Source organism: Choloepus didactylus, chromosome 4, assembly GCF_015220235.1.
Source record: "Choloepus didactylus isolate mChoDid1 chromosome 4, mChoDid1.pri, whole genome shotgun sequence".
NCBI lineage: Eukaryota > Metazoa > Chordata > Mammalia > Pilosa > Megalonychidae > Choloepus > Choloepus didactylus.
The window spans coordinates 44,243,343-44,259,559 of record NC_051310.1 but is presented as its reverse complement, the minus strand read 5'-3'; the positions used below and the strand labels follow the sequence as shown (position 1 = coordinate 44,259,559).

Below are 16,217 nucleotides of genomic sequence, written 5' to 3'. Positions count from 1 at the left end.
GATGGTTTAAGGGAAGAAAACCTCTCAAATCACATGACCACTGCTGTGCTTCCATGTGTCCTGCTTTCTTCATTACAGCTTGGCACTACATTCTTTCCCCGTATCTTAGTGGACCTGTGTGTGTACGAGTGTGGGGAAATCCGTAGATGGTTATACATTATGCATGCATCTTTCAATGTTAGAGTGATGTGCCTCCCCTTATGTTTCACAAATTATGATCACAGATTAAATCTTCTGTGTTTCTGAGAAACGGAGCTTTCTCTCACTTATTGGTGTGAGATTCATGTAGTTTGATGTTAGCACCCTTAATTGTTCTTCATGTTGCATTAAACATAAGTTGAAATGTTCTCTCATGAGAGTTAGCTTTTCATGTTGGGCTGAAAAAGTCTTCATTTCTGTGTAGCAATTCATGTTATTATAACCTATGGCTTTCAATTGTACCTCCCATAATGAAGAGCTGACTTTAAACACTGCTATTCTTTTTATGACCTAAGCATAAGGTAAGTCACTTCTCTAACTGTATCTAAAGATTGTGGTTGTTTGTTAAAATCTTCTCAGCTTTTTTTTTAAGGCATTGTCACTTTTTTTTTCTTACCATTTAATATGTGCTCTCCTTTCATTTTCTGTTTCATGTCTTAAGATTTCTTAATGAACAATGTGATCTTCAACAAAATTATATCACATATGTAAACACCTGTTGAAATAAATTATTTGCTGTCTCAAAGCAATCTTGATTAGTAAATGAATACCATATTTTCAGCAATTCTCTTGTATTTTTCATTTCCTCCATTGATTTTAATGTAATATACTGTTTCTGCCCATTATTTTAGTTTTGATTCTAGTTTAAAGAGGAATTATTTGTCAACAAAAGACTCAGATATTAATTATAGTAAAATAATGTGATCCAATAGAATAAAGTAGTAGATAAAAACTTTCCATTTTTAATCTCTCACAAATTTGGTATTAGGCCCATTCTTGGTTTTATTTTGTTTTTCATACATCCTTTTTTTTATGGACCAAAGCCAGGGTAAGATAGAGAAAAAAGCAACAACAAACCATAAACTAGAAAAAGACTTATGGTACTGTCTTTGTAGTTGATATGTGTGAGAACAAGAGGAATAGTTGTTTCCCAACTTTATTCTTTCAAGTAATTCCCGTTACATTGTGATGGAGCTATAGTAAAATCTTCATATTGGGATTTTATAAAATAGAGTAAACATTGAAAAGATGACCAGTTTCATGGTGCAAGAGAAAGAGTCTTTTGCTATATGGATAAATATTAAACAAAGTTTTTTTAAAAATTATTTTCCTCAATATTTTTTTAATGCTCTAGACTATTAAAGTAAAGAAATTCTTATAATCACTGATTTCAAAAGCAATTTCCCCCAAATCTGGTTCAAATAGCAAGGTAAAGTAAATGGGAAACACTGGTTATACTGTTGTTGGCAATTTATGAACCTTGATAAATGCTCAGATTTGGGGGTCGAATTGTTTTCATCATCCAGATTTCTCTTCCAAAGCTGTTTATGTAGTTCTAAAATGAAGTGCCACAAAGTAACACTTGGGTTTCTTTACTCAATTTATGCCATGAATGAATTTCTTATTAATTTTCTACTCCAACTATGGAAGGGGAGAGTGTGTTTTGTTTTTTGATTTGGTTTGGTTTCATTTTTTTGGTAAAGCCAGCTAGTTCTTCACCACCGTTTCCTTTTAGACAATATATAAATCTGTTGGAACATTTTATGAGACAATTTGAACTACTCATCTGAACTGTTCTGTTCATTGTAAATCTCTTGTTTCTATCTATACACTAGCTCCACTCTAGATTGGAGGGGCTTAAAGATGAACTCTGGAGGAATAGAGGCTACGACTTAAGAGTAACTATTACTGATCAAAGGAGTTGCCTTCCATTCGCAAACGTTGCTTTGCGCTATGGGTTTGGGCTCCTTCTGTTTCTACATCTTGTTGAAGACTTTCTTGACTTCCATTTGACTTCTTTGAACTCTGTTTTTGTCTTTCAACGTTTTCCCCCTTTCTTTTCCTATTCTCTCTCTCCCAGATCTCTCTCACTTTTTTTAGCTTTCTCTTATGTTCTTTGAATCACTTTCTTAAAACACATTTTCTCTCTTTATTAAGCTTGTCTATTAGTGTTTGTTTCTTTTCTCCTTTAAGGCTATAGTGATATAGCTACAACTCATTTTCATGTCATGGTATGCCAACTTGCTTGTTTATTTTGCAGCAAGTTCATTAGTCATCTTTGCTCTCTTGATATGAATTTTCAATTAAAAATAGCAGAACATTCTGCATTTACGTACTGTCCCCTTCCTTAGGCCCACACTTTCTTTTCTATCATCTATATTCACTCCCTCAAACCTCTCTTTTCCTTTTCTTTTCCTCATACTCATGTCTTCCTCCCTGTATTGTTTTCTTTAAGTAATCATCAGTTTCTTTCCCATTTGGTCCAGAATTGTTCTTCAATAAGACTTCTGAGTAAGAGAATATGAGAACATTATCTTCCAGCTTAGCTTCTCCATTCTAGTGTATTTAAAACTAAACAGTCTGGGCCAAAAGAGAATAACTTCAACATTTAGAATTATTTTTCCCTCCTGTGTGTGTGTGTGTGTGTGTGTGTGTGTGTGTGTGTGTGTGTGTTTCATTGTGTGTGTGTTTGTGATTTTTTTTAACCATTGTTTCTCTAAACATTAACAATTGTTTTTTTCAGGGAAGGACAACCATAACCCACCCTAAGTTGCAACATTCCTTTCATAAGTTGTTTCATTACAATAAGTAGATTGTGTTAAGCTTTAGAAATTTATTTGTCTTGTATATATCCACATGGTGCAAGCTGCTGCAGTGTGGGAAGAAGAGGTGTGGAACCCAAATATAATTTCCTCTGAAATTAGCAACAGTGTTAATGCCATCCATCATGACCCTTGAATTCAACAGTTATGCAACATTTAAAAGAATATTCTACTTTGACATAAACCATTTGAATCAAAGCATAAGAATTTCTGATAAACTAACATTCAAGAACTAGTAAATAAATGAATTTGATTTCATTGATTTCCAACAGAAGTATTAACCAATAATATAAATATAAGTATTAACCAATAATATAAATATAATCATTTATTATAATTAATAAATAACTATTTAAATACTATAGTCAATAAACAACAAAGGTTAGTAGAATACAAGGTAAATATTATATATAAGAGGATTTCTATTTTCCATTCATTAATATATATACTTAAAATTAATACATGGAAATATTTGGGTATAAATTTATTGTTTGAGTTGTTCCAGTCAAGAGGTGCCTTAAAGTGAAAGATAAGATATGTGTTCACAACTGAATATACAGTAACTTAAATTTTTTTCCAACTGTGGATTTCAAATACACATCAATAAATCTGCCTTCGGTTTTACTTCTGTCTAATTTGCAATATTGTTCCTCCAATTTTTTTTTCTGGAAATCAGTTAGCTCTTTCTTTTAAGTAGGTAATGGAGAAATTAAAAATATGAGACGAGAATTTTTGACTAACAGTTTTAATATCTGAGATATATAAAGCCTCTGCTTCTAGACCTCAGGAGCTTGCCCATTAAATATGCATATCTGGCTATCCATGTTATGAGCCCTAAATTACTGAGTTTATGCTCTCTCTGCAGGTCCAGTCCAGGTGCAGCAGCAAGGAGAATATTCTCAGAGCCAGTAAGTATTACATCATTTCAGGTGGTCTGCTGAATTAGACCTTGTGATGTAATAGGAAGGAGAATGAAGAGGGACAATGGGGAAACTTTATATTAAGAATATGAATATTAGGACTTTCACTTTCTAAAAATATTAGTATAAATATATTAATGAATAATTCCCTTATTCCAGTTGTTTTACAGGCTGAAAGCAAACTTTGACAGTACTTCTAATAGTCACTGTGACTCTAAGATGACAATCCCTCTTTAATTGCCCCGTTTCCAACAATATAAATCCATTAAAGGAATCTAACCAAAAGAAAAAAATAAATAAATAAATAAATAAGGAATTGTGACTCCTAAGAGATTACATCACAGTTGTTTTGTGAATATGAATTCCTTCCTTTGCAGACAGTGTATTTTAAAATATACTGCCCTAAAACAAGGATGAAGAACCCTTTATTTTATATTTTGGTGTGATCACTAATAATCAGTAAGTTGGAAGTCATTTAACATTGTATATTACTCATTTTCATATCTTATAAAAGAGAACTATGGATATCTTTTTCTCACCTGTATCCTTGAAATGATATGACAGTGAAAATTGTACCTTAAGAGTTTTAGGATCCTAATTGAAAGTTGCTGTATAAATGCTAATTATTTTATTATTGTTCTATATCATTTAATAGCCACTGCTATCATCATGCCATTTTCTTCCTAATCTTTCTCAAGAAAAGAAATACAGATGGAATATAGTGAAATTGGTCTACTGGATACCCCCACACCACAGAGAGTTTTAGTAAATGGGATGGTTTATATTTCCAATAGAATGTATTAATTAACAATCAAAATAGTAATTGGAAAACTTCAAATAGGTCAAAATTCATGTTTTAGTTTACATTTTTAATATAAATTTTTCCCATTAATGGACTGTGTATCTGTTACCTTAGCTAGAAACTCTTGAGTTGATGGGCAAACACATTATATTTTATCAGAGTTATTTATAAATAATGCAAACAGGCATATTTACCTTGCATACTTGCATGAGTTTCTACAACATTTGACAGACATGTTGATTTGAGGGAGGCTCTTCAGTAATAAGAGATGTAAAGTTCTTCTGTAATTCCTCACTATATTAGCTTCCTAGCTGCTAAAACGAACACCATACAATAGGATGGCTTAACAACAGGAATTTATTGGCTCACAATTTCGGAAACTAGAAGATTTGCTTCCTGCCAGGACTGGTATCTTCTGAATGGCCAGCAATCTTTGGGATTCCTTGGCTTTTCCATCACATGGCAATGCGCATGGCCATGTTATCCCCTTTCTCTTCTGGGTTCCATTGACTGCATCTTCTTGCTTCTTCTGTGGCTTTTCCTTTCATGTCTAACTTCCTTTGTTATAAGGACTTCAGCTATATTGAATTAAGGCCCACCCTCATTCCTTTTGGGCACACCCTAACTAATAACATCTTCAAAGATCCCATTTACAAATAGGTTCACACCCACAGGACCAGGGATTGGTAACTGAAGATGCTTTTTGTGGAGGACATGACTCAATCCCCGACACTCACGGAGACCTAGGCTGAGAAACTTAATGGTCAGGAGAGTGATGATTGAATGTTAATGAACTTAAAATATTAGTGACATTTTGTGATCAATACTATATAAATAATTTCCATTTATTATTGATCCTGAAATAATTGTGGGTCACTGACAATGATCATGGTGATTAGGAACAAAAATAGTTTGTTACTGAGAACATCTTCCTTTGAACCTTCTTTCACTTCTATCATGGATCTTTGTGTTAAGACTGTTTCATTTCAGTTATGCTCTTACTTGCTTGTTGGCTGTTTTTCAATTTGAATGGCCATCATAATGATGCAGGTTTTGCTGATCATATTTTCTTAGGATGAAATAGTCATGTAGATGATCCATATAGTCATTTAGAACCATGTAGATAGCCTATCCAATACTGTTACCTCATAATTCTGTGACTTCTATAAATTTATGGTCTTTCCTCTTAACATCAATTTAGTAACTCATACTCATGCCCATGGGCACACCCAGAACCCTCTCATTACCTCAGCTGTTCTACTTCCGAACTTCTTAATTTCAATATCCTATTGTTTATTTAGACTACTTTTATCTCCCTTTTTCTTCCCTTGCCATGTGCAAGGGAATATACAAGTGCCAAATGGCAGTGATTTAGAACCTATTGACAGTTCCCCATTTTCTCAACGCTATATTCTGCCTCTTTTCCTTTGGCCCTCTCTCCTCTGCCCCCTGCATAAAATATACAGCTTTTGTTTTTCTAGAAAACTCTTACTTACCCTTCAAGTCTCAGTTCAATATCATCTCCTCTGTGAAGGAATTCCCCCCAGACATTGTGACTAATCCTTCTTGTATACCTACTGTTCCTTCCACGCTGATCTTTTTCATTTACTTACTGAATGAACTGTCCTCAAGAAAATATTAATTAACATAAAAAATCTTTTTTTACCCAACATAAAGAAAACTACAATCAACTTATTTTAACATATTAACAAGTATCAAAACAAAAGATTAATGGATCTAAGAAAAAGATGTTAGAAATTAATAGAGTTTGTCAAAGACTGTCCATGGAATTTGTAACCCTTGTTGAATGCTGGCTCCTCAGAAATATCACCTAAACAACCTGCTGATAACAAAGCTGAGTTTATTCTTACTATAACAAAGAATGCTACCTTAATAGAGTCTTAATTTCAGAGTCATAGTCTCAGAAAGGGAAGGGCAAAGTTGTAATATTTATGAGATTTTGAAGGTGGTTTAAAGCACATCTTTTAATGTGGGGACTTGATTAGAATTGGATAAGTATTGTTATATAATTCTTTAGGGTTGATAGACAAAGCAAGGCAAGGAATTTGAGGCAAGAGGTTCCAATAGTCTTGGTGTGTAAACTGTCTTTTGATATTTTCTATTAAGAACTGATGGCTCCTTCCAGAAGTTTCTGGAAGGAACAATAAAGTTATTTGAACTTTTACTTTCCAGAGAAGAGTTTTCTGGAATAGTAAAGTTGTGTTAATAAAGACAGTGGAATAATTACATTGTGCTAATGAGGGCAGCAAGCTGTGTAGTTATAGATGGTTTTAGGTTTCATGTTTCTCCTCATCTTTCTTCAATCTGGGCTGAAAAAATAGACCATTAATATTTGGTGATGTGCTCAATCCTGACCTTCCCCTTATTTGAGGTATCACAATCATATATCAAGTGTCTGGAGGATAACTTTCATAAGCGTCAAGTCTTCCTGTTCTTTTTATTGGATGATCATTTATTAAATCATTTGATGGGCTAGCAGCTGCACAGGAACATTTAGGACTGTAAAGATCACACATCTCAACCCTCATACCCAAAAGTGAGGAGAATGGAAAAGCGGTGCAACATACAAAAATCAATCAATGTGATACACTGCATGAAGAGAATGAAGACAAAAATGCATGATTATCTTATTATATACAGAAAAGGCATTGGACAAAATCCATCACCTTTTCTTCATAAAAACACTCCTAAAAAAATAGGAATAGAAAGGAACATTGTGAGCATGATAAAGTCGATTTATGAAAAACCCACAGTTAACATAATACTCAATGGTGAAAGACTTAAAACTTTCCCCTTAAGATCAGAAACAAGATAAGAATTCCTGCTTTCACCACTGCTACATAATACTGTTCTAAAGTTTCTAACCAGAGCAAGTAGGCAAGAAAAAGAAATAAAAGGTATCTAAATTGGAAAGGAAGAAGTAAAACTATTTCTCTTTATAAACAACATGATCTGATATATATAGAAAACCCAAAGGAATCCACAAGAAAATTACTAGAGCTAATCAATGAATTCAGCAAAATGGTGGGGTACAAGATCAACAGACGAAAGCAATTGTGTTCCTATGCACTAACAATTCCAATCTAAAGAAGAAATTAAGAAAGCAATTCCATTTACAATAGCATCTAAAAGAATAAAATATGTAGGAGTAAACTTAACTAAAGATATGAAAGACTAATACACTGAAAACTACAAAACACTGCTGAGAGAAATTAAAGAAGACCTAAATAAATGGCAAGATATCCAATGTTTATGGATTGGAAGAGATAAAATTGTTAATATGTCAATTGTACCTAAGCAATCTACAGATTCAATGCAGTCCCTATCAAAATTCCAGCACCCCTTTTTGCTGAAATGGAAGAGCCAATCCTCAAATTTATATGGAACTTCAAGAGATCCCAAATAGCCAAAACAATCTTGAAAAAGAAGAAGTTGAAGGACTCACACTTCCCAATTTCAAATTCTATTACAAACAACAGTAATCAAAATAGCATGGTAGTGGCACAAGATGGACAAATAAATCTGTGGAACAGAACTGAAAGTTCAGAAATAGGCCTACACACCTATGGACATTGATTTTTGACAAGGGTGCAAAGTACATGCAGTGAGGAAATAGTAGTTCCTTTAACAAATGGTGTTGAGAAAACTGGATATCCACATGTAAAAGAATGAATTTGAACCCCTACCTCATAACATACACCAAAATCAACAGAAAATGAATCAAGACCTAAATGTAAGAGTTAAACTAGAAACTCTTCATGACCTTGGATTTGGCAATGGATTCCTAGATATGACACCGAAAGTATAAGCAACAAAAGAAAAAAAAAAAATAAATTTGATTGCATTAAAATTTAAAACTTTTATGCAATGGAGGAAATTATCGAGACAGTGAAAAGAATGGGAGAAAATAGTTTTGAACTGTATATCAGATAAGGGTTTAATATTCAGAATATATAGAGCTCCTAAAATGCAACAACAAAAAGACAACCCAAAACTAAAAATGGGAAAAGGACTTGAATAGACATTTCTTCAAAGAAGATATACAAGTGGCCAATAAATGTATGAAAAGACGCTGCTCGACATCATTAGCCATTAGTAAAATGCAAATTAAAACCACAATGAGATACCACTTCACACCCACAAGGATGGCTTTTATTGAAAGAATGGAAAATAATCAGTGTTGAGAGAATGTGGAGAAATTGGAAGTCCTAGTGCATTGTTGGTGGGAATGTGAAATGGTGCAGCCACTGTGGAAAGCAATATGGTGGTTCCTCAAAAAGTGAAATATAGAATTACTGTTTGACCTGGGAATCCCACATCTAGCTAAGTTCCCAAAGAGAGTGAAAATGGGATCACGAGATACTTGTACACTAATGTTTATAGCTGCATTATTCACAGTAGCCAAAAGCTAGAAGCAACCCAAATGTCCATCAACAAATGAATAGATAAAATGTGGTACATACACACAATAATATTATCCAGTTGTAAGAAAAAAAATGAAGTTATGAGACATGCTGCAACATGAAAGAACCTTGAAAACATTATACTTAGTAAAACAAGCAAGACACATAAGGACAAAAATTATATCTATCATTATAAGAGATGATAAGAGATAGCAAATTCTGAGAGATAGAAAGCAGATTAGAGGTTACCAGAGGAGGGGAGGACGGAGGAGTGTTTGTTTGGAAAAAAAAAAGAAGAAGAAGAAGAATATTCTGTGACCTAGCAACTTCACTCCTGGATTTATTTCCCAGAGAAATCCTCACCTAAGTCCACATGAGAACATGATAAAGCATCAAGAGCAGAGAAAAGGCTGAAAGAAAAGAAATTGAGTTCTCTCAAGTTAACAACTTTACTTCCTAGAATTGATACTGTAAAGTTTTCACCCAAAAAAAAAATGTGATTGTGAGGCAAAAGATTGTGATCAGGACTTGTAGTCATTTTCTCAGCTTAGCAGTCAAGAGAATCCACATTAAGCCAAGATAATAGATCTTATCCCCAATATGAGTAGCTTACAGAACCCGAAATAGGATTGTTAGCCACAATTCCTAATTTTACGATTTCTTTATTTGTTTCCTGGATCTTTTTTTGTAATATTAAAGATCCCAGAGATGTCTATGGGGATGTAAGAATGACTTCTTCCCCTAAAGCAGCACGTTACTCCTTGAGAAGCCAATGTTATATTTAAAGTAGCTCTTATTGAACTGCTGTCATCTAATATCATGAACCCTTCAAGTAAGGAGTTTTTTAGTTTTGGTAGCATTGTCTAACATGCTATTTTCTGTTCTCTGAATCATAGCATATAGGATCCTTCCTACTTTCTGGGCCTCTTGGAAAGCATGAAGTAAAGAGGCTTGAGGAGAGAAGGAAGCAAATCCAGAATTTCCCTTGAGTGGTCAGGATTTTGATTCTTAAATCAAGATGTAGTGTTTCTCTCTTTTCAAATTGCATTAGCTAAAAATCTTTTTTTCTTAGACCATGGATGATATCGGGGAATCTCCTGAAGGCAGGCATCTATTTACCAAGATAACAGGTTCTGGATCAGTTTGCAGGTAGTAGCCTGCAAGTTTTTATATCACAAATACAGTACCAGTAATTGGGGGCTACCCAGTGAGTTGTTTTCATTCCAAAATATCCCTATGAACTTGTCCAAGTATAGCAGTTCAGTGCCACTCTTCAAAAATAATTCAGCATCAAATAATGAGATTTATAGTATTGAGACCCATTAAATGGATCTAAAGCAAAAGAGAAGTGGTGTGTTATTTATAAGATCTATAAAATTGAGACAGCCTCCAAATAATACACCATTATTTCTCATTATCTTCTAGAGTCTATTTCCATGAAAGTTTGGTTACGAAAACTACTTCCCACAAAAAGTCCCTGAGTGTTACTTTGAGGGAGACAAGAACCTCCTCTTTTAGGTATGGTAATAGGAGGTTTTGGATTTCTTTCTCTTTGGCCTATTATGGAGTTTACCATCTGGAAAGTCACTTACTAGTTGAGTTCAGTTATTGGGGAAGTCAACTGATTCATTACAAGGAACTAAAACCAAAGGAGTCTGGGTGGCTCCAGAAGAAAAATGTATACAAAACCAGTTTAGTTTTATTCTTTAAGGAGTTCACAAACAAATTCTAGCCAGCTATTGGACTCATACCAAGGACTGATTAAGGATGCAAAAAGAAATATTAAAAATAAGGGCAATAATATAGTTGAAAGAAGCCTCAAACAAACAAGAGAGAAAAGAAAATAGCAACAAAATAAAGAACAAAAGAATGTTGATTAAAGTGTGACAATCAGAGTTCTTATTCTGTGGATCTTGGGTTGAAGTGTCTACATCTCTCACATGTTACAGGTCCCAAGTAGAATCTGTCACCTTCAGAGGACTATCTACTTGTAGAGGGCTCCTAAAAATTCTCAGCTTGAGGTTTCCAAGGCTCAAATCTTTGGGTTTCACCACTGGGCTATTTGTTAATAGTATCTTATGGGGTCCTTTCCAGTGGAGTTTCAGAGCTGTCTTTCTCTTCCAGACCAGCTTTCTGGGTGCTGGATCATGCAAAGGATGTTAAGTAGCATGTTGAGGAAAGGCTGCTCATATCTGTTGATGATTAGACATGAGTGCCTTGCAATATTTGCCCATGTTTGCTTGCAACAGTGTAGAATTTAGAATCATTCAGAGGTGATATTTCATGATGTGTGGGCTTATCTGTTACTAACTCATGTGAGATAGTGAATGAACGCCCAGAAGGAGATGATCTCATTGGCATTAAAGCCAATGGAAGTTGGCATTAAGTCAATGGCTTTAGACCATGGAAGGTCAAGAGTCTTTGATAGTTTTGCTAATTTAAGTTTCAGATTATGTTTTGTCTTTTCTACCTTTCTTGAAGATTGGGTGCAATTTGGACAGTGATGTTTCTGATTAAGTGGCAGGGCTTTGCAGAACTCTTTAGTAATAGGCCAAGTAAAATGGGTACTTATATCACTAAAGAGAGAGGTCGCAATTCCCCAGGTTGATTACAAAATCAGATAATTTTCCTGCTGTTAGAGCTGTAACTCTTTGTCAAGAAAAGGCTTCAAAGCAAATAATGATCAAGACATCCTTAAAGCACACTGAAGAGAGTAATTATATGAAATCCATTTGGAAGTCTTCAAAAGAACCCTGATGTTTGGGCTCTTGTCCATGTCCCACCTTTACAGTTTTACCAGGACTGTGTTGGTGACAGATAAGACATAGTAATGTTTTCCCAACAAGGTAAATTATGTACAGTGGCCAATTCTTTTTATGGTAGGTAATTTCAAGTAAAGTTTTTGCAAGATTCCAATTGAAGTCATTCAGTTTTGCTAAACAGCCATTCTGGATTATCCTTGTGCAATTTACATCCATATTTCTTCCAGTACCTCTTTTCTGACTCTGAAGCTGATCACTGGCATTCCATAATAATTGCTTTGAGTCACTTTTAAACTAAAGATTTGGTCTCTTGGGATATTTTAAGGGTTATGATCTTAATGAGCTCTGCTTGCCTGGCATGATTGTTCAGTTAATGCATTTTCTTTAGCCTCCATGTTTTCTCCTTTTATATGAGCTCCTCCTTTTCTAATAGCCAACTCTTCAAGAAGCATTAGGGCAATCAAAAGTTCTTTAAATTGCAAAACGTTCTTAACTAGGGTTCCTGCTAAAATCAAGAGCCCCTTTTTGTCTCCATAGTATCACAAAATCATGGACTAGCCCAAAAGCATATCTATCATCAGTGCCTATGTTATCTTATCTCTAGCTAACTGACAAGCTCTGGTGAACTCAATGAATTCTGCCATCTGAGCTGATTTTACCTCTAGCAAGGGATCATATTCTAAGGGTGAAGTTTTATGGTAATTATATAAGCCCAGAGAAGAAGGTTATTGAATAACTCATTTTGACTCACAAAAGGTCTGTTCATGTTTGGTTCCAGGCAAGAGGTTTGATTTTTAAGGACTTGTTTATGTTATACAGTGGCATGGCAATTTCAGAAAATTTGGGAATCCACTGCCTGTAGGAACCAATGAGACCTAATTACCTCTTAGTTACTGGCCTGGGAAAGTTTTTAAAAGCCTATTGTATGTCAGGAGTAAGAGATAAGTATATCTCTTGAGATCAGTTGTGTTCTAGGTAATAACCTCTACGTAGAAAAAATTGTAACTTCTCTTTGGAAACCCTGCACTCTATATGTTAAAGCAGTAAAGAAATAGATGGACTCAGTCTTAGAGTTCAACCCATCTTTAGAACATAATAAAAGGTTATCCACATATGAGTAAGAATAGAATCTCAGGGAAGTTTAAAGTCCTTCAGATCCTGATTGAGGAGTTATGGAAAGGAGGAGTATCCTAGTAAACACTTTGAGCATAACAGTCCAGGTGCATGATTGATTTTCTCAGGAGAAGGCAAACAAATACTATCTATTTTGACCTATAGGGTCATTAAAGAGAGGGTTGCCAACGTTGGGTTCCTAGGTTCTTTGCCATGATGGGAGAAGAAGTCAAGGGCATGGCACAGGTAGAGTAGGCAGCCAGAAAATTTAAGTACACATGCAGGAGGGCATGCGTGCACTCATGCAAGGAAGAGGTGAGAGGCAAGAGACCCCGGCTCTGTGCGGCAATCTGCTTTTATAGGTTTTTGTTCCTTTTGTAATTTTTATTAACTATTTTACTACCCTCCCATTCTTCCTCCTTTATTGATGCTTGATCATAGATGACTCACTCAGGTGGGGTTGGTTGACTCTGGGTGCTATTTATTGCTGTTCTTCTCAGAGATACCTTTCTCCATGATGCCTGACCGCTTCTTGGAATTTGCCCTTTGCTCATCAGCCAGCCATCACCCTAATTCTAACCATGCCTCAAAAGCACAACATAAATCCACAACTGTCAAATAACCAGCCTTTGGGGCACTGAAGAAAAAATGGTTTGGGATTGGTACTACATGGAAGTGGGAAATGACTATTCTTTCTGAATAATGAAGAAATCTATATTCCTACCCATTGAGTTTTTTAATTGGGATGGTAGGAGTGTTACAAAGAAGTGCACGGTAAGTTCAATCTTTTCTTTCTCCTAATGGTCTTAGTGCTTCTTTAGTTTCTGGTTCAAGAGGGTATTTTGCACTTTGGGGTAGAGGTTTAGAAGGGTTGATTTGAACCTTAATGGATTCAGCCCCAATAATCTTACCTGAATTGCAGAAATTGCAAAAATTTTGCCCACAAAATAAAAGAGTTCTGGCACCTCAAAATCTTCAGTTTGGGCTTGATTTCAACACGAAGATAGTATGATCTCATTAAAAATAGCAGAGTTGTCAGGGAGTTCTAGAAGAAACCATCAGAAGAATATTTAATATGGCATTACCATCTGCACAGTATATCCTCCCTATCAAGTTAGCAGGTATGGTATCATAGAGGAGAAAAGAATGTTCCTGAGTTAAAGGTACAAGAGTGACAGGAATAACATGAAGTATGTCTGAGAATAATTAGAGATACCCACCAATGAGTAGTTTTTTACTCCAAGGAAGAGGTTATGCATGAGTGATAGGGTTTAAAGTTAATATTGTGCACCTATAGGATAAAAAATAAATTTCAAGGTTGTCCTTTAATATTTAGGGAAATCTTTCCTTGTGAGTTTAAAGGTCAAGACAAAAAAAAAAAAAAGCATTTTATTCCCCCTTGGAGCACCGTCATTGATAACTCATTATTTTTCCCTTTAATTTCTTAGCTAACACAAAATAGTTCTTTATCCATATCTACAAGTATGTTTATCAAGGTATTCCCACTTTTAGTATTTAGTGAGTATTAGGAACATGTATTTGTTTTATCTGTGAGGCCATCAATTTATTCTGTCTTATTTTGTTTTTGTTCTGAGACTCTCAAAATGTTCAGTGAAGTGCTGAATGACTGGCAATGTGATTATTTCCCGTATTAATTTTGCTTGCTTGCTTGCTAAATCCCCTATTTTTGGCTTATGAACATTTGTAACAAGCTAGGAGAGAGTTGGGGGTCACATCTGCTTTAAGATCTATTCCTGAGTGCTGTCTAAAGATGTTGAAGTTTCCCAATGTTCTCATCCTTTCTTTGCTTGTAAAATTGGATCAGAATCCAACCTACTTTCACAGGAAAGACTTTGGGAATAGCTTCCAAAGACTCTAACCAACATCTATCTTTTGTAAACACCTCTAAATCCCTCTGTTTTCTTATGCAATTTGGGACCTTTTAAGTCATCTTCTGAGTCTTCCCATTCTGTCTTTTCCATCAAATTTTTTGCATCTGAAATTTCACTAACATATGAACTAGTTGGTATAGATCTGGAAGCCCTGGATTATATGTTCTTGAAAGTATTCTAAATTTCTCTGCAAATTTCCCTCTATCCTTTCTAGGCTTTGGAAAGTTATTGACAGTAGTTCTCAGCTCAGAGGCAGAATGGGGCTTAAAATCTTTTTTTTCCATAAAGGGAGTTTACTTTTGTGGGATGACTGAGTTTTGGAAGTTTCTGACCAACCAAAAGGAAAGGGGAATAGAGCAGAGGGAAAGATGGGCAGAGGGAAATAGAGGAGTATAGGATGAGGAAAGAGAAATAGTAGGATAAAGGCCTTTAGGTTCAAGATGTCATTTTGGAGGATCCGAAACAGAAATTGTTTTAAGTTTTTCACATTTTTCCTTTGCCTTGGCCAAGGAATTATTTTAAGGAAACAATTTTAGAATCTGAATTTCTTTGGATATTTCCTCATACCAATAATAAAAAAAAAAAAAATACCAGCCTATTAGGTGTTTGGAATTTTGTTCCCTTATTTTTTTTTTTTTTAATTTTGTCCATTCCACTCCACAGAATAAGATTAAGAACAAGCAAAATTAACTAAAACTTGAGCAGAGCTCAAGTTGGGCAAAGGAGCCAGTGCTAACTCCTGGAAGTCCTGCTACGATCCCCAGGAATAAAGACAACATATTGAAGTTTTGATTTGACATATTGATTTTTGGTGTAAAGTATTAGCTAATTTAGCTGCAATCTTCAAGTGCCAGTCAGCATGACTGCCCATAAGGTAGACAAGTCTTATGTTGGCAACAACCTAACCAACTAAGTAGGGCATAGGAGCTATATTTTCAGAGAAGTAACTCCAATCTGAAATTACTAAAGCAGTCATATCATTTTATTCACACTTCAACTCGACTGGAGTTAGGGATCAAGTGTCATCTATTCCAAGAACAAAATCTTCAGGTAATATGCTGTCTTAGCTAACTGGTCATCATAAGAATGCAGGGTCCATAATATCTCGAATTTTTTTAATAGTGTCATTTGATTCACAAAAGTTTTTAATTTTGATGAAGTCCAATTTATCTATTGTTTCTTTTGTTTCTCATGGTTTTGGAATGTAAAAATTCATTGCCAAATCCAAGTTCATGTTGATATACCTCTATGTTTTCTTCTATGAGTTTTATGGTTTTGGCTCTGACATTTAGGTCTTTGATCCATCCATTTTGAAGTAATTTTTGTATATGGCTTAAGGTAAGAGCCCAACTACACTTTTTTACATATGGATATCCAGTTGTCCCAGTATCATTTGTTGAAAAGACTATTCTTTCCTCCACTGAATGCTCTTGATACCCTCGGTGAAAATCAGTTGGCCATAGATATGTGGGTGGGTTTCTTTCTGGACCTGTGCATCTGTCC

General features: G+C 34.9%; 1 protein-coding gene across 7 annotated transcripts in view; it reads left to right on the top strand.

The window, feature by feature from the left end:
• The window catches only part of GPHN (gephyrin), a 784,704-nt gene that overhangs the window by 591,558 nt on the left and 176,929 nt on the right, over positions 1-16,217 (top strand). For all 7 annotated transcript variants that reach the window (XM_037832495.1, XM_037832502.1, XM_037832496.1 and 4 more), the window contains one exon: positions 3,667-3,709. In XM_037832495.1, coding sequence (XP_037688423.1) covers positions 3,667-3,709 — 43 coding nt within the window. The remainder of the gene's footprint in view (positions 1-3,666; positions 3,710-16,217) is intronic.